At 39.9% G+C, this 19,650-nt stretch overlaps 2 protein-coding genes across 9 annotated transcripts in view; one reads left to right on the plus strand and one right to left on the minus strand.

Annotated features, from left to right (window-relative positions):
• HACD3 (3-hydroxyacyl-CoA dehydratase 3) overlaps positions 1–7,022 on the plus strand; it is a 48,101-nt gene extending 41,079 nt beyond the window's left edge. For both annotated transcript variants that reach the window (XM_011968320.1, XM_011968329.1), the window contains 4 exons: positions 999–1,111; positions 2,432–2,538; positions 3,116–3,247; positions 4,966–7,022. In XM_011968320.1, coding sequence (XP_011823710.1) covers positions 999–1,111; positions 2,432–2,538; positions 3,116–3,247; positions 4,966–5,042 — 429 coding nt within the window. In that variant the 3' untranslated portion in view covers positions 5,043–7,022. The remainder of the gene's footprint in view (positions 1–998; positions 1,112–2,431; positions 2,539–3,115; positions 3,248–4,965) is intronic.
• A 391-nt stretch (positions 7,023–7,413) lies between these two features.
• The window catches only part of VWA9 (von Willebrand factor A domain containing 9), a 33,005-nt gene continuing 20,768 nt past the window's right edge, over positions 7,414–19,650 (minus strand). For 6 of the 7 annotated variants that reach the window (XM_011968303.1, XM_011968310.1, XM_011968294.1 and 3 more), the window contains 3 exons: positions 13,358–13,476; positions 10,619–10,684; positions 7,414–8,316 (listed from right to left, as the gene is read on the minus strand). In XM_011968303.1, coding sequence (XP_011823693.1) covers positions 8,065–8,316; positions 10,619–10,684; positions 13,358–13,476 — 437 coding nt within the window. In that variant the 3' untranslated portion in view covers positions 7,414–8,064. The remainder of the gene's footprint in view (positions 8,317–10,618; positions 10,685–13,357; positions 13,477–19,650) is intronic. The other variant, XM_011968273.1, reaches the window with a different exon arrangement.

The following is a 19,650-nucleotide window of genomic DNA, read 5'->3' on the forward strand; positions in this document are numbered from 1 at the left end:
CAGTATAAATATTTAGTAACTAATACCATGTTGTATGGTACAAAGATAGTCACATAGACCATGCAAACAGAATAAAACCTAGAAACAGACAACCCATATATATATGAAGAATAGAATGTCTATCGTATATTGGAATGTCTTGCCACAGTGAGAATGAGTGGACTATAGCCACATGCATCAACATAGATGAGTCTCTGGCCCATAACCCTGAGTAAGAAGCAAGTCACAGAATAATACATATAGAATGATTTCAAAAAGTTTTAAAACAGGCAAAATGAAACAATGTACTGTTCAGGAATACATACACAAGCAGTAATCCATAAAGAAAAGCCATGGGCCAGGCGCAGTGGCTCATGCCTATAATCCCAGCACTCTGGGAGGCTGAGGTGAGAGGATCACTTGAGCCCAAGAGTTTGAGCAAGCCTGGCCAACACAGTGAGACCCCGTCTCTACAAAAAAATAAAATTAGCCAGTGTGGTAGTACACGCCTGTGATCCCAGCTGCTTGAGAGGCTTCAAGTGGGAGGATTTCTTGAGCCCAGAAGTTCAAGGCTGCAGTGAGTCATGATTGTGCCACTGCACTCCAGCCTGGGTGACGGAGCGAGACCTTGTCTCAAAAACAAAAAAAAACGTGGAATGATTAACACATGATAGTCGTTACTTATAGGGGTCTCACATTTGTAGTGCTCTATTTCTTAACTTGGGTTATGTAAATTCAAATGTTTATTTGGCAGTATTCTTTAGACTGTGTTTGAACATGTATGTGTATTTTAAGGAAACGATTTATGATATAGTTACACACACAAAATATTGTACCTATCTGGTCACAAAGACTGGTTTGGGCACTTTGCTTGTTCCAGAACTGGAGCAGGATTAAACTGGTAGAGCTCAGTCTTTTCTCTTTGCCTTGCATTTAGTGGGGTTAGGTTTCAGATAACACATTTGTATAACTTTACGTATATTTTATTAACTTTTTTCTCTTTTGGGTCTTTCTAATAGCTCCTTGGAAGAAATTTTATTTTGTTTATCATCTTTGGCACCATGGAAGAAATGCAGAATAAAGCTGTGGTTTTCTTTGTGTTTTATTTGTGGAGCGCAATTGAAATTTTCAGGTGGGTAGAAATGTCAGGATGGTGTTTGAATGCTTCTCCCTCTTTGCAGCAGCTCTGTTCTTGAGGGAGTCATTCTCTTAGCCAGAGTCTCATTTGGTTTGGGACTAAGATTACATATGTGGAGAATTCTGGTTGCATCTATGTGCTCTGCAAAGTTGAGGCAGATTTTTTTAAAGCCGTCATTGGATCATAATACCAGACCGGATACTAGGGAGCAGAAGAGGAGAACTGGAGAAAGGGAAGACTCATCTTACTATGACTTCAGGATCTTGCAGTCTTGGAAAGAGAGGACCCATCCACATGGAAAAATTATTGAAAGGGCTGAAGAAACATGAGGTTGAAGGAGCAATCCAGGTTGGATAGAACTAGTTTAAGACTAAATTTAAGGGATGATAGAAATGAATCTTATACTACAAGATTATTGAAGTTGGAAATGGCCTCTAACCTAATTTTCCCATTCTCGGTTGTTAGTAGAATAAATACCTTTTAAGAAATGGATCTAGTTAAAGTAGATGTATTCTTCTTTACCAGATCATACACACTCCATATTTCTTCCCTTTCAGTCAGCTGGAGCAAGGATTTTGCAAATGAACTCTTCAGCTCCAGGTTTGGTGGTATTTTGACAAAGTTGCTAGTTGAGAGGGGGAACAGGCCATAGCAGCCTTAAATTGTGTCTTAACCATGGTCTGTGTCCCATGGCACCCAGTGTACCCTCTAATAGCCTTAATACAAAGGTAAAACAGATTATAGGTCCTATGTTTTTCAAATCAGACAGGTAATGTGCTGATGTAACAAGGTTTGAGGGAAGCACATCTCACACAGGAGAGCGAAAATCCAATTATCACACTTATGAGCTATAAAAGGATCAGATTATGGGTCCTTAATGCAATGTTTACTGTTTGAGAAGGAACATTTCTTTTCTCAAGGGATCTCTTTTAAAATAGAGTATGTCTGATTCTAGATTAGAGGTCTTTTGTATACTTTAATTTTGCTAACAACTCACTTATCCAGAAATAAAGTATCTAATATCCTTACCTACTGGGAATGTAGATCAGTACTAGGAATAAAGCCAAACAACGTCTGAGTATCCAGTCCCTATACTGAAAAAAGAGGGTTCCTTTGAGACCTAAACTTAGTCTGCCATTAAATTTAGGGCGTAGTGTGACAAGTTTATGGGTTGATAGCCAGCTTTATAATTCTGTTCTGAAGAAACCATGTGTGGCTAACTGAGAAATATAATTCATCTATTTAAATGATATTCTAAGGTCGCATTCAGAACCTGAAGCGCCTTTTCACGTTGGAATCACTTATTTTCAATAGGTACTCCTTCTACATGCTGACGTGCATTGACATGGATTGGAAGGTGCTCACATGGCTTCGTTACACTCTGTGGATTCCCTTATATCCACTGGGATGTTTGGCGGAAGGTACTCTCAGGGACTCTTAGCTTTCATAGCTTAGCTCCAGAGGGTGCCCAGAGGCTGAGAGACCAGTCCTTTCTTCCCCGGCCTTAGTCCGATAAATGGAAGTGTTGGACTTTTCAGGGATTTCTTTGCATGGGCTTCCTTCCATAATACTCCTGGTACCCAGACTGTTCCAGAAAAGTAGCTCATTTTGTAACATTGGAAAGCCAGGTGCTCCTGTCCTGTATGTTTCCCATTTGTATGATGCTTTTAGTATTCCAAAGGGGATTCTTACTGACGACTTTATTTTATTCTGACAAACATCTTGTACATAAGTCAGCTAGGGATTTTTCTCTCCATTTTATAGAATAGAAGAAGCCCACTGCCATGACTTCCTCATCTGTCTCTCTGTTGACAGGTTGGAGGCTGATCTCTTAGAAAACTAGGGGAAAAAAAGAGGCATGAGCTTTCTGTACAAAGGGAGGAGGAAGCCTTTCTAGCACACCCAGAACTGAAACTTCAGAGTATTAGGGCTGGAAGTTTCTGTCATTAGATGTGACTGTTTCATTTGCTTCTAACAAGTTCTTGTTTCTGTTTTCAGCTATCTCAGTGATTCAGTCCATTCCAATATTCAATGAGACAGGACGATTCAGTTTCACGTTGCCATATCCAGTGAAAATCAAAGTTAGATTTTCCTTTTTTCTTCAGATTTATCTTATAATGATATTTTTAGGTAAGTATTGATTCTGTAATACAGACTTTTTCTTGTCACTTCTTAGAGAGTAGAAATAAGTCATTCAGAAATGTAAAAGTCCATATGAAAATTCTTTTGGGATAGAATTAGAGAATGATTACTTTGCAAAAACAGACCCACTAGGGGAATATGCTATGGTAAGGAAATATTTTTCTAAATCTCCAGTGGTTAAAGTATGTTCTTTAAGTGCTCTTGGTGATTGGGAATATACCATAAGATATTTCTTGTTTAAAACAATGTAAGGGGATAGGCATGGTGGCTCACGCCTGTAATCCCAGCACTTTGGGAGGCTGAGGCTGGCGGATCACGAGGTCAGGAGTTCGAGACCGGCCTGACCAACATGGTGAAACCCCATCTCTACTAAAAATACAAAAATTAGCTGGGCGTGGTGGCGGGTGCCTGTAATCCCAGCTAATCAGGAGTCTGAGGCAGGAGAATTGCTTGAACCCGGGAGGCAGAGGTTGCAGTGAGCTGAGATTATGCCATTGCACTCCATCCTGGGCAACACAGCAGGACTCTATCTCAAAAAAAAAAAAAAAAAAGTAAGGAGCTCTTTTAAGATAGACTAAGAAGCTCCCACTATTACTAATTTCAGTAGCACATTCCTCATCCAGAGTTTATAGAGGTGATAAGACAACTGGCAGCAAGGAAGGGAGAAGGGAATAAAGGCCTCTGAGCAGCCAAGGGTTGTCGTAAAGTCTTCCACCTCACAGTAGGAAAGTTCCCTGCTCCTCATGGAAAACCTGCTGACTTATTAATTTATGTTTATATAAAATCATAAATTCATGCCTTACTTTATAAAAACTAAGAACAGAAGGGAGAAAGAAATAAACCTAAATTATTACAAATACGACAAATTTAAAAGGTTTCCCAGCTATAAGGATTTTTTTGTTGTTTTTGTTAAATTTTTTTTAGAGGCCGGGTATGGTGGCTTATGTCTGTAATCCCAGCACTTTGGGAGGATGAGGTGGGCAGATCACTTGAGGTCAGGAGTTCAAGACCAACCTGGCCAACATGGCGAAACCCCATCTCTACTAAAAATACAAAAATTAGCTGGGCATGGTGGCGCATGCCTGTAATTCCAGCTACCTGGGAGGCCGAGGCAAGAGAATCGCTTGAACCCAGGGGGCAGAGGTTACAATGAACCGAGATTGTGCCACTGCACTGCAGCCTGTGTGACAGAGCGAGACTCTGTCTCAAAAAAAAATTTTATTAGTAATCAATATTTGGTAATTTCTAAATGCAACTATACATGATTCTATCCATATTATCTATATTTTATACGTAGATGTGAAAATACGTACATTCTTATATGTAGGTTAAATACAATTTGAGAAAAACAAGTAATTTTTTCCCTTTAAGAGCAGACTATTTAATACTTATTGATTTGAATATGACAACTAAGAACATAAAAAGTCAGAATGAAGGGAATTTTGTCATTAAATATATTGAGAGGAGAAAACACTGACGGAATGAGACTCTGTCGCAAAAATAGTAAGAAATAAATAAACACACTGGGGAAAAATTGGTTTGTGTCTATTGTTAATTTGTTCTAAGTTGTACTCCTTCCTGAGCCGCTGCAATGAGCTTTTTGCTGTGGGATATGACAGACAGCTAGATACTGTCCCTGCCACAAGAGCTTCTGGTTATAAATAGACAAAGACTCTAATTTCTAATTGACCGCTTTTCTTTTTCAGGGTTATACATAAATTTTCGTCACCTTTATAAACAGCGCAGACGGCGCTATGGACAAAAAAAGAAAAAGATCCACTAAAAAGAAAGATTTAGATGGCTTCTTGCCAGTTTGAGCCTAATCTGATTCTTACAGTTTTACCTTCTTGTACCAATGTAAAAGTTTTTTTAATGTTAAATGATTAAATTCTCAGTGAGGCTATCTTCCTTTTCCCCAGTAACATTCCTGAATTTACTGTTATCTTGTTGTAGTAATTGCATGACATGGATTCCTGATATCTGATGAGAGGTTCATTCTTGTGTATTCAGTTAATGACACCAAAAGGCTCAGCCCACCCCAACCCTGTCTCATGTTCAGTCTGTCTAATTCATGCCAGAGATTTTTTTTTCAAAAAGTGCTTTATCCCTACAATGTACTGACGGTTCTTACAGTTGAGATTTGTTCTTTTCAGCCATTGCTTGTGAAAAAAAGCAAGACTATGTCACTCTATAGAAGACTGTTAAAGTGACTCAGGCAGGACTTAATTATTCTGTACCTAAGGGGTTACTTGTTTAGTGGGATGGCATTGACTTTTTGAAAGTGAAGTAGACTGAGTCATTGATAAAACATTTCTAAGAGTGGGGCTCGAGAACATGTTTTACATGTGACATCCTTTGGCTTAACAACATCTATTATTGTAGTGCTCAGTCGTGTGGGCATTGAAGAGGCACAGAATGCTTTGAAAGAAACTAATCAGAATCTTGGAACATCATGATCATGCCATTCTTAAGTAAATAACTATTTTCAACACTGAAGAAAAGTGAAACATTATTTAGAAAACAATGAGATTATAAGTTCCAAACTCAGCCAGGAATGTGGCTCACACCTGTAATCCCAGCACTTTGGGACACCTAGGTGGGAGCATCACTTGAAGCCAGGAGTTCAAGACCAGCCTGGGCAACATAGTGAGACCCCTATCTCTACAAAAAATAAAAATATTAGCTGGGTGTGGTGGCACACACCTGTAGTCCCAGCTACTCAAGAGGCTGAGAAGGGAGGATCCTGAGCCCAGGAGGTCAAGGCTGCAGTGAGCCGAGATTGCCACTGCACTGCAGCTGGGGTGACAGTGGAAGACCCTGTCTCAAAAAAACCAAACGCCACACACACACACACACACACACACACACACACACAGTCCAAATGGTAGCAGGGATCCAAAGGGAACACAATATGTAGATCAAACTGGCAGTAACACCGTGTACAGCCTTTGACAAACTAGAAACATTAGAGTAGGCCAAACACACCTCCAAACTGTCTTAGGCTGTGCATAAACACAAAAAATGGCAGCCTTCCATCTCCTGCACTGGCTGAGTCCATTTACTTGTATATTTGTTCTAGTGAGTGGTGAGTGAGTGATGGGACTACATTTTTTGCATAGACCTCAAAAATAACTTCATTCTGCTGCTGTTCATTTGGCTTTTTAAAACCCATCTGCCGTAGAACACTGAAAACAGAGAGAACTTTGGGGTGAACAGTGCTGATCCTTTAACAAAGATTTCTGGCAGGAAACTCACAAAAAGGAGAACTGAAAATTTAGACATACAGTTGGCCATTGTAAAAAACATCAGTTTCCTCTCATACATTCCAAGTAAACCAAGTAAAATAAGTGTTGGAGTAACACTTGCATAGAAGAATTTAAGGAGTGATAGCTCTTTCTGTTCTGCCATTCCCAACATTCCTGGGGGAAAGGAGACTCAATGAGTTAATACTATTTCACTGAGCCCAAGATGGAAACTTGGTTTGACCTAAAACATCTGATTAACATAGGCTAGCTGATTTCTTAAAAATTCGTTGCATTGAAGGATAGTTTGCATGTCTGTAACACCTGTCAATACTTGTTTGTATTGATTTCTGATATTCTTGCAGCTGACTATGTGTAATTGGGCAGATCAGCTTTGCAGTAGATTATGCTGCATCGTCGTGGCAAATTCTGTATTCTTAGTGATTGTTACAAACCCCTTTATTGCTGTCTGAGAAAGTGAAAGATTGTGTATTTCTATTAAAACATTTACAATCAAAATTCTAATGACTGTGCTTAAAGATAATTTAGTCTAGTGGTTTTCTGTTAGTGATAAAGTCCTTTGTTCAGGCAAAATATTATGTAGCAGTTCAGCATGTTAAACCAAAAACAGTTGCTCTGGTTGAAGCCTGAGAGTTACAGGGAAGGTGGTGCAACTGAAAAACACTGATGATGTAGACAAAGCCTCAAGAAGTTGCCCAAAGTCATAATGCTAGCTGGCAAATTGGAACCGTAATTAACTTTGGAATCAGTGATCTGTCAGGATTAGCTAGAACCTTGCTTAGGCAATGAGGCCTAATCACTGTCAGAAATAAGGAAACCTCATGATTTATGAATCTATGCCACTTAGAAAGTTGAAATTAAAGTGATAAGACAGACCAAAAGACAAAGGTCTTAGTTTCATAGTGAAACCATTTTATAGAAAATCAAATATTTTGTTGTCATTGAAAAAAAACCTGGAAGAAATAGGACTCATTTTACACATTAATGGTTGCTCTTTAAAAGTTAGAATCTCAAGAGACACCAAAAGCACCTAAGAGTTATCACCACATTTTGCCCAAGTTCTAAGGAAAGTTCTGAAACTTAGTGGTGTTGTGTTTGTACTCAGCAAGCTCCAGGCAGTCTGAGTTGCTCATTCCATGAACAGAAGCTTGAAAATGCCCTTACAGTTGAGATATAAACTGGAGAGAAGAGGTGAAGCTTTCAGGAAGCCAGAGAGCCCTTGCCGGTCAGGTTTCCTGAGGAAGGCAGGGGTGCTCTATGCTCATCAGTCCTTCAAGCCTCTCAGGAAATGTGCCCATCATGGGAACAGCAGCTATCTTCCAAGCTTAAAAATTATGAGTCCCAGGAAGTTAAAGCCCAACCAGCCAACCATCTTCACATCCTTCTCATACTAGTAGAGTCATTCAAAACAGCACATGGTGCTTCTGAGGCAGCCTCAGGAAGGTCTTTGGGTGGCTCTTCCAGAGGTAAACATACTGGAAAGGTTTTACCTAAATCATTTTCAGTTGAAAGAAAAAAGAAGGAAAGCTCCAAAAGTCAGTTTCAAATTCTTTCAGTGCTGCTCCCAGAGAAGTCCGTGTGCAAAGGTGTGATGTTCTGGTCATAAGCGGCATACTCAGAGGTGCCGGTACTGGCCAGTTTGAGCTGCTGGGCAGCATGGGTCAGCTGGAATGCAGCATCAGGGTGGGCTGTGTCAGGCAGCAGTGTGCATTCCCTTTCCAGCATATCAGCCACCCCTTTCAGCAGGTCCAGGAAACCAAAGGCTAGAGCGGCCTTTCGCAAACGGTTCAGCTCCTGAAACAAGACAGAAAATCACCAATGCTCCTGAAATGTGTTCTCAACACATACTTTCTAAGTGCTCAGCTTAGAAATAAGTTCTCCTTGACTGAACTTCAGGGAGAATTTTCTATGAGAACAAATGTTTATTTAGGGATGCCAGTAACAAGAATGTGATGGTTTTACTGGGAAGTGGTTCCTCTGCAGGTGCCCAGAAGCTGGCTAAGGAAGACAGTGAGCTGAATGAAACAACGTCATCATCACAGTTAATGAGCATTTATGCCACACGTGGTAGTCAGCACTTTGCATCCATCATTTCATTACTCCTAACTTTAAGAAGGAGTACTTTCCCCTTGTTACTTAGGTATGGAAAAGACTTGCCCTCAATCTGAAAAGGCTCTTAACCCCACTGTGGCAGGGCCTCAGACTAAGACAATAAACAGGCTCAGAGGAGGCCCTGGAGGAGTCAGAGTGGAAACACCAACAAAAAGAAAGGCTGGTTAGTGATAGAAGCAGAGAAATAAGAAGTGCCCCAACAACCCCTTAGTGGAGTGGTCTGGGCAAGTTGTGTAGCCTCTCTGGGTCTCAAAGACCTCATTTATAAAATGAGGAGAATAACCCCTTCCTTACCCACTGCAGGGGCTGAAGCAGTTTCTCTAGGCTCTTTTGAGCTCTAATATGTAGAATGATATAAAACCAGAAAAGAGAAATGGGCTCTCTGACTTATCTTTCTACTATCATCTGTTTAAAAAGCGGAAAGTTAAGAAGGCCAAACAAGTGTGTCATCATGAGTAAATAGCTGATGACTGTAGGAAGCTCTGCAGGGAGGATGGACTGCATGGATTATGGGCTTCAGTTAGGGAGGGGCCTGGCTGGCTGAGAAGCTCTGCAATTGAACTCTGATTAAAGCTGTTTTATTTCACCAGCTTACTACATAATTAGGTTTGAAGACAACAGTGACATAAAGGTAATGAGATAACACCCAGACAAAGTAGCATGTATCTTCTCCCGTTAAGATGCTAGCCTGAGGCTGGCTGTGTGTGCCAATATTTTAGAATTAGAAAGCTACGACACAAATGACATGCTTTATGCTGCACTTAATTTAATTCCAGCCAAACACCAGAACAATAGGGGAGAATCAAGGAGCAAACCTAAATGTTCCCCACTCTACCCCACCCCCTGTAACTTAATAGTCTCTTCACCAATGGTTCTGGATCAGCTACATATGATTCTGGAGGGCCATCTCCTCTGTAATTCATAAATGTGTAATGTCAGATGTCATTCCTAGAAGCAGATTCTCTGGTGCAATAAGAATGTTCTGGGGTGACTGGGTGGGGTGGCTCATGCTTGTAATCCCAGCACCTTTGGGAAGCCGAGGCGGGTGGATTACCTGAGGTCAGGAGTTCGAGACCAGCCTGGCCAACATAGCAAAACCCCATCTCTACAAAAAAATACAAAAATTGGGCCTGGAACGGTGGCTCATGCCTGTAATCCCAGCACTTTGGGAGACTGAGGTGGGCGGATTACCCAAGGTCAGGAGTTCAAGACCAGTCTGGCCAACATGGTGAAACCCCATCTCTATTAAAAATACAAAAATTAGCCGGGCATGGTGGCACACACCTGTAATACCAGCTACTTGGGAGGCTGAGGCAAGAGAATTGCTTGAGCCCAGGAGGCAGAGGTTGCAGTGAGCTGAGATCATGCTACTGCACTCCAGCCTGGCTGACAGAGTGAGACTCTATCTCAAAAAACAAACAAACAAAAATTAGCTGGGCGTGGTGGCACGTGCCTGTAGTACCAGCTACTTGGGAGGCTGAGGCAGGAGAATCACTTGAATGCGTGAGGCGGAGGTTGCAGTGACCCAAGATCTCACCATGGCACTCCAGCCTGGGCAACAGAGTATGACTCCGTCTCAAGAAAAAAAAAAAAAAAAAGAATGTTCCGGACAATTCCCCATCCAGGAAGCCACATACATTGGTTGCCTGGGGTTGGCCTGGATACCCATATAGGAGTGATGAGGAGAGTTCAGGGCTATGACCCACAGGTCCTCTCAGCTGCTTCCATCAGTCATTCATTCACAGCAGCACCAACACAGAAAAACCCTCTGCCTGTACAGAATGAGGCCATTTAAACCCTTCTAATTTTTGGATTTTAGGGAAGGAACAGACCTATCACTTTTACTGAGTTTATTTGAAAAAACTGAGGCCCAAGTCACACATCTCTAATCCCTGCCCATATTCACACTGCCATCTCACAGTTCTACTATTATGAACCATATATTTGAGGTACCTCCTCTTCCACTATATTCTAACTGTCTCACCTTATAGAATGTCTGTGTTTTTTCAGGTAGTTTCCTTGCATTTCTTAAAATCTTCTGTACATCTGTCTATTAAGGGTAAAAAAAAAAAATCCAACATTAGAATTCTGTGGTAAAAAGGGGAAATAAAAGAATGGATCTAAATGTTTAAAGAAATGAAAATGAGAACACAGCTACAATGTCAAGATGAGGATCCCTTCTGTGTTAATGTCAGTTCAACATTAGTAAAGCACTCCCTCCTTCAAAAGGCTTGATAGTAAAATAAATCCCCTGACAGAAACAAACTTGCCTCATAAAAATGTACCCAGTAAACCCATACATCTATCACCAGAACAAAGACCATTCAATGGGGAAAAAATAGTCTTTTCAACATTTGGTGCTGAGACAACTGGATATCCACATGCAAAAGAATAATGTTGGACCCTTACATAATACCATATACAAAAAATTAACTCAAAATGGATCAGAAACCTACATGTAAAAGCTAAAACTATAAAACTCTTAGAAAAAACAGGGGCCAGGTGCAGTGGTGTGCCCCTGTAATCCCAGCTACTCAGGAGGATGGCTTGAGGCCAGAAGTTTGAGACCAGCTTGGGCAACACAGTGAGATGCGTTTCTCAAGGGAAGAAGAAAAAGAAAACATAGGGGGTAAATCTTTATGACCTTGGATTTGGCAATGATCTCTTAAGACAGCAAAAAGCACAAACAACAAAAGCAAAAAACAAAATTTGACTTCTTCAAAACCAGAAACTTTTGTGTATCAAAGGACACTATAAAGAGAGTGAAAAGATAACTCACAAAATGGGAGAAGATATTTGCAAATCATATCTGCTAAGGATCATACTATCTAGAATATATTAAAAAACCCAACAACAAAAAGACAAACCCAATTAAAAAATGGACAAAGAACTTGAGTATATACTTCTCCAAATAATATACACAAATGGCCAATAAGCACGGGAAAAGATGCACATTACTAGTCATTGAGGAAATGCAAAGACACAGACATACCACTTCACACCTACTATGATAGCTATACGATAATAATAAAAGGAAAACAACGAGTATTGGTAGGAACGTGGAGAAAGTGGAACATTTATACACTACTAGCAGGAATGTAAAATGGTGCGGCTACTGTGAAAGAGTGTGGCAATTCCTCAATAAGTTAAGCAGAATTGCTGTCTGACCCAGCAAACCCATTCCCATTAAAATACATACCCAAGAGTATTGAAAACAAATATTCAGACAAAAACTTATACATGAATGCTTGTAACAGCATTATGCACAATAGCCAAAAGGTAACCCTAATGTCCATCGACTGAGGAATAATCAAAATGTGACACATACATATAGACATATGGAATATTAGCCATAAAAAGGAATGAAGTACTGATACGTACTACAACATGAATAAACCTTGAAAACATCATGTTAAGTACAAGAAGTCAAACACAAAAGGCCACAAATTGTATGATTCTGTTTATATGAAATATCTAGAATAGGTAAGTCCATAGAGACAGAAAGCAAATGAGTGGTTGCCGGGGCCTGAGAGAAGGAATGTGGAGTGACTTTTCTAATGGGCAGAGGGTTTCCTTTTGAAGTGATTAAAATGTTCTGGAACTAGAGAGTGGTGATGGTACACTGTGAATGCACTAAATGGGACTGAATTGTGTACTTTAAAATGGTTGAAGATACATTTTATGTATATTTTTCCAGAATAAGTAAAATAAACCCAAGAACAAAAGAATTTTTTTCTATAGTAGTCAAGATTCAAACAAAAAAATTTAAAAAAATAAGAAAAGCTCAGCTATAACTGGTGGTGAAAGTGGTTCTAATATCCCTCTGACAAGGAAGTACTGGGGTCAGGGACATCAGCAAAATAGAAGACCCCGATTTTCCAACAAAGAGGCCCCTGACACATTAGCCTTGGCAGGATGTGGTTCAGTCTCCATGGAAAGGGGGCTCAGAGACTGTGCAGTCAACAGAAACTACTTTTGTTGTCCAAATGGACTGACTGTGTCTTCTCATTTGGTTTAGGTTGAACTTACTGGAGGAACAAATATAATAAAGGTGCTCAAAGGAGAAAAAAGTTTCAGTAAGTGATTTTTAAAAACAGGTATAAATGACTTTTTGTTGATGAAAGGAGAAATGTTCCTGAATACCTTGCCTGAAAGCATCATTCTTTGATAATCATATTATCATAGCTTCCTATGAAAGTGTTTTTGTGGAATATAATTCTATGGATTGAGTTCTACTGAAGGGATGGAAGAAATATCGTTATGAAGACTTTTACATCTTTTCCAAAACTGTTGTTAAATACCCATTATGTTATTTAATGCCTCACCATATAAAAAATTTCACACTAAAATTCAATGCTAGGAAAATATGTCTCTCTAGACAAACTGACAAATGTCCTTTTTTCAGACATGAACAACCGACCTTGTCAACAGGAAGCTCAGAGCCAAAATGCTCACGTAAAATTATCATTTTGCCTTGGGTTCCTGGCACAATTGTCTTCCTTCTTCCTTTAGGATTCTTATTGCTCTAAATTTTGTAAAAAATGATTTTGCTATATACATGTTTTACTGTAGGGCATCTCAAATCCCTTTTGGAAATAATGACAAACATTAGAAGTAAATGAATTACTAAGTATCAAAGGAAAAGAAAATCAAATAAAATGCCTGCCTGCCTACCCAAATGCCTCCTGTCCCCAGTGGAAAGCAACATAAATGGTAATGTTACCTGCAGGCCGCTGGGTTTGATCCAGACGGTCACATTCTGGGCATAACTGCGTTTGTTTTTGGGCTGCAGGGGGAATGGGCTCTTATTGTCATCCTCGCCATAAGGGTTTTCTTTAGCATCTTAAAAGAAAAGATATTCTTGAAATGACATCTGGCAAAACACAATCAGTTACATTTCCAATTAGACTAGAAGCTCTCTGAATCACTCAATCTTTGATATCCTGTCACTTTGTTAATTAAGAAAATCCATTAACTTCAGTCAGGTTGGAGAACCTGTTCTCAACAGAAAGCCACTGATGTAGGAGGCCCATTTAAGTGAAAAACAGCTTAATGTTTTTACAGAAACAAGCTTCACTTATCTGATTTATAAATTAAGGTCAAAGAATAAAACAAATACATATTTAAAAATATATATATACACATACATACACACACACACATATATACTGTAATTCTATATAGTCTAACCCAGTGCTCTCCCACTGAACTTTCTGTATGACGGAAATGTTCTATATCTGTGCTGTCTAATATGGTAGCTACTAACTACTGAGCACTTGACCTGTGGCTAGTGTGACTGAGAAACTGAATTTTACATTTTATTTAATTTTAATTAAATTTAATGTGGCCAGTAGCTACTGGATTAGAGAGCACAGGTCTAGGCATTAAAATAATTAAAAAGGAAAACTATATATAGCCAAATTAAGGCAGAGGGCAAGACAAGAAATACTTTTATTGGTGAAGCATACCCCAATATGGCTTTTTAGTTTATTGCTTCCAAAAATGTAAAGCCATGTTGGTTTTATAGCTACAAGAACAAACAGGGTTTGTCTCTGTACCTGCTTCCTGAGCCTATGAAACTGCCACAAACTTATAAAGCTGCACACTTCTAATGGTGTATTTGATCTTTATTATTATTACCACCTTCTAGTATAGACAGATCAGGAGTCATTTTCCTACAAGTTCAGAGAACTTAAATCCCTTGCCCAAACGTTCATGGTGAAAAATGTAATTAGACCAGTCTGTCTAACTGAGCCTGGATTTGGTCATTCTCTACCCTGGATTTGGTCATTAACTGAAACACCTTGATACTGGCCCAACACTTCCTTTGTCGACCCTCCTCAGCCCTGACTCCTCCATAAAATACTGGCCCAACTCTCCAGACATATCTCCATTAATATTTGTCAATATATAAACCTTCTGAGTCAGGCTAAGGTCCTACAAGTCCTTTCCCACACAATAGCTCATTTCCAACTTTCCTGCTAATTTTCTATTACTCCCCACTGCCTTAGAATGTTCTCCCTTCTCATTCACTCATTTACTCATTCACTTATTCATTCATTATCTATAGTAAGACCCCGCTACGTAGCAAGCACTGTGCCAGGAATTGTGCCTAGAGAAAATACTTTTCAGCCTCAAGGAACTTACAGAATAAAGAATATTTATTAAATTCCAACTAGGTGCCAGATACTTTACATATTCAACTTCTCTCTTTACAGCAACTCTAGAGTGAAGATGTTATTAGTCCCATTAAAGATGAGGAAACTAAGGCACAGAGAGGTTGGATTTATATAAGGTTTCACAGTGACTCAGTGGGGCCTGTTTCCAAAGCCAACACTTTTTCCACCATTCAACACTGCCATTCCTTACCTGTCCAAACTTACCTACCTATATTCCAAGTCCAGATCCTATCTTACCCCTTCCATGAAATTGTTTCAAGTTTTTCTGGCAGATAGTGGCTTTTTTTAGACCCTTTTATCCCCTAGCACTTAGTATCACTACCAAACATTTCAACATCTAATCAGAGCCTATTTTGTACTGTCATTAGTTGTCTGGAGCCTATATGTGGTAACTAACTGGCTTAGGAGACAGGAAATATTACATTTATGAAAGAAGAAATAAAAAATATGATAGTATAAACAAAAAATAAAAATTATAAGATAAATTTGAAGATACAGAAGACAGAAAAAATTTAAAAAATGGGAAAATGGGCAGAAAGACATAGAAAATCACAAATACAAATCACAAATATATGTTTCAGAAAAGGAGAACAGAGAATACAGAAAGAGGAAATCAAAGAAATAATTGATCTTCCCAATACTGAAGAACATGAATTGCCAGACGGAAAGGGTCTACTGAGTGCCTAGCAAAATGAATGAAGAGACCAACATTCTGAAATTCAGAATACCAGGGATACAAAGAAGATCACCGGGGAATATGGAGAAAATACAGTTCAGGGTCAAAGGTCTTTGAGTCACCATGGCACTAACTTTCCGTAGCAACACTGGACTCCAGAAGAGACAACAGAGTAATGCTTCAAAGCTCTGAGGGAAAATGACTTATGACTTCCAACTTAGAACTCAATTCCTAACCGAACTATCATTAAGAATAAAGAATGAAATAAACATATATATATTTCCAAAATACACAAGATTTCAAAATATTTACTTCTCATGTATCCTTTTTTTCAGGAGTTGTGAACAGGAGACCCATAGGAGAGATGTAAAGGGGAGACTCAGGACGACACCTATGCAACAGGTCTGGGGAATAACCATACCATTTATGAAGCAGGAGGATGGGAGATGATGCTAAGAAAAAAAAGGAAACTGATAAAATACCTGAAAAACGTATTTTACTTAGGGAGGAATTAGTCAGTTATATAGAAAACAAGCAAAGAAAAAAAAAATAGCTGGGACTGAGCTAGGGGACAAAAAGCTGCAAAAACAAAGGAAATATAAATTGGTATACCACATAGCTTAGTTGTAAATAACATTTACATCATCTAACAAGGACTGTATACTGATTTAACCAAAAAGAACATTATAACTATATTGGGAGGATAGAAGGAGGGAAAATGTGCATCTTGTGTAGGTGGGTGGGAGATGGCAGTGTTAATAGAGCTAAATACTCATCCTTTAAAAAGTCAAAAAATGGCATCTAAAATGGGGAAAAGGGCTGGGTGTGGTGGCTCACGCCTGTAATCCCAACAGTTTGGGAGGCTAAGGTGGAGGATTGCTTTAGCCCAGGAGTTTGAGACCAGCCTTGGCAACATAGTGAGACCTTGTCTATATAAAAAAATCAAAAAAATTAGCCAGGCATGGTGGCATGCACCTGTGGTCCCAGCCACATGGGAGGCTGAGGTGGGAGGATCACCTGAGAGGTCAAGGCTGCAGTGAGCTAAGATTGTGCCACTGCACTTCAGCCTGGGTGACAGGGTGAGACCCTGTCTCAAAAAATAAATAAAAATAAATAAAACAGGAGGCTGGGCATGGAGGCTCACGCTTGTAATCCCAGCACTTTGGGAGGCCAAGGCAGGCGGATCACTTGAGGTCAGGAGTTTGAGACCAGACTGGCCAACATGGTGAAACCCCGTACCTACTAAAAATACAAAAATTAGCCAAGCGTGGTGGTGGGCACCTGTAGTTCCAGCTACTGGGGAGGCTGAGGCACGAGAATTGCTTGAATACAGGAGGCAGAAGTTGTAGTGAGCTGAGATCACACCACTGCACTCCGGCCTGGGCAATAGAGCGACATCTTAAAATAAATAACCAAAATAATAATAATAATAAAATGGGAGAACCCCTGACAGAACTAGGGACATATACCTACATTATTTAGAAATGTAAATAAGGCTGGGCACGGTGGCTCACACCTGTAATCCCAGCACTTTGGGAGGCCGAGGCAGGAGGATTACTTGAGGTCAGGAGTTTGAGACCAGCCTGACCAACAACATGGTGAAAATCTGTCTCTACTAAAAATACAACAATTAGCCGGGCATGGTGGCTTGTCCCTATAGTCACAGCTATTAGGGAGGCTGAGGCAGAAGAATCGCTTCAACCTGGGAGGTGAAGGTTGCAGTGAACCAAGATCGCACCACTGCACTCCAGCCTGGGCGACGGAGTGAGACTCTGTCTCAATAAAATAAAATAAAATAAAATAAAATAAAATAAAAAATAAAAAATAATAAATAAATAAATAAATACCAAAAGAAACAAATACATTTTAAAAAGTAGTTGTCTCTAGGAACAGAACTGGGAGTAGGAGGGATTGGTACAAACAATAGTGCTATTTGCATGTTTTGCTCAACAACCCTCTGAGGTAGGTTTTATTATTGTTACTTGTTATAATTCCAATTCTAAGACTGCTGTGAGAGTTAAATGATAAGGTACCCTCATTATGTCCAGCACAGTGCCTAGCACAAAGTTAAGTTCATTATAATATTAGCTATTATTATCCACACTGAAAAGCGGAACAGACCAAGAATGAGGAAAAAACAACATGAACACAGGGTAGAATGAACAGCAGTTCAAGTGGAATGAAGAACAACTGTAACAAGCCAAGTGTTGCTACATTGGAAGCCAGATCAGAAAGGAGTCTGAATGCTACTACCATCTTAGATTATAGATATGCATCTTTGGTGAAAACCATCACAATAGTCTAGTCGGAGGTTGGCAAACTTTTTCTGTGAGGGCCAGACAGGTTGGAGTGCAGTGGTGCAATCAGGCTTCACTGCAGCCTCTGCTTCCTGGGCTCAAGCGATCCTTCCACCTCAGCCCCCTGAGTAACTGGGACCACAGGTGCACACCACCATGCTGGGCTAATTTTTGTATTTGTGGTAGAGATACAGTTTCGCCATGTTGGCCAGGCTTGTCTCAAACTCCTGGACTCAAGTGATCCACCTGCCTTGGCCTCCCAAAGTACTGGGATTACAGGCATGAGCCACCATGCCTGCCTGAATATTTATCATTCCTTTGTGTTGTGAATATTCAAAATCCTCTCTTCTAGTTTTTTGAAAATATATGCTAAATTATTGTGAGCAATATTCACACTACAATGCTATAGAGCACTGAACTTATTCCTCCCTAACAGCTGTAATTTTGTATCTGTTACCTCTCCCTATTCTCCTCTCCTCACTACCCTTTCCAACCTCTAATGACCATGATTCTAGATTCTACTCTCTACTTCTATGAGCTCATTTTTGTTTAGCTTCCATATATAGGTGAGAACATGTGGTATTTATTCCAAATTTATTTTTGTACACAAAAACTCAAAATTTGTGAACCACTGCCCTGAGCGATCTCCCTCATTCCCACCATTTTAACTATTTGTGATAGCTTTACAACCTAAAATTTAATCTCCAACTCTGCCCTCTCTCCTCAACTTCAGACTTCTACAGAATTGTCTCTAGGCACCTCCACCTATATCTCATAGGCACAAACTCAACATAAACAAAATACGTTCTTCCCAAATTTACTCTTCTCTCTCTATTATCTATTTCAACTAATAGTACTACCTTTCACCCTGCAGCCCAGGTCAAAAACCTGGGATCATTTTTAACACTTCTCTCTCCTTTATTTTCAAATGCAAACGTTATTGATCCTACTTCCTAAATGTATTTTACCCCCAGTTATTACCACGGTCTGGCTCTCATCTTCACATTTCCAGGACTAACATCATAACTTTCAGCCACAGGTCCTTGCCTTTTCAAATCCACACTCCACAGAGATATCTTTCTAAATACAAATTTCTTATCTCTCACTTGGATTATGGCCATATTGTACAACTGCAGGGGGCACCAGCCCCTAAAATATAGTTTGCTAACTGGTATCCCCCTGTTCTTACTGTAGCCAGAAGGATCTGATCACATTACTCCTCTTCAGTGGCTTCCCAGTATCTGCAAGATAAATTCCTGGTTCTTCACATTTCAGACAAGGCCTGCTCCACTCTAGCTACTACCAATCTCCAATCTACCATCTGCCCCTCCCACACCCACTCTCACATTTTGTGCTGCAGTTCCTTTTCTTTCTGTAGGTGTTCTGTTTGCCCAGGATGCCCTTTCTTCCCTTCATTAGCTTAGCAAGTTCCTCCTTTTCTTCAAAACTCAACTAGGGTATTTCTCCTCTGTGAAGATTCTCCTGAGTCCTCTAGGCAGAGCTCATCATCATCTCCTACAGGCTAACTCTGATTTGTGCCAGTCTGTGATCATTCCACTTTCCACTAGACTTTGAACAACTCCAGCTAACTCTTTTATCCCCTAGGCCTGGCACGGAACAGGTTGCTTGGTAGATGTTCCTGAAATTGAAATGGGCCCAAATGAGTCAAAGATGACTCTACAGTTGGAACCTGAGTAGCTAGTGGCACAAATGCCTTAATCAAAAGGAGGAGGAAAATCAGAAGGAGGAATAGTTTGAGGAGAAACGAGTGCGGGACAACATGTCTGTAACAAACAGCTGAGCTTGAGACTGTGATAGAATATTCAGGTGGAGAGATCCAACTAGGAACTGGAAATATGATATG

The sequence above is a fragment of the Mandrillus leucophaeus genome, unplaced genomic scaffold (assembly GCF_000951045.1).
Source record: "Mandrillus leucophaeus isolate KB7577 unplaced genomic scaffold, Mleu.le_1.0 Scaffold12, whole genome shotgun sequence".
Lineage (NCBI taxonomy): Eukaryota > Metazoa > Chordata > Mammalia > Primates > Cercopithecidae > Mandrillus > Mandrillus leucophaeus.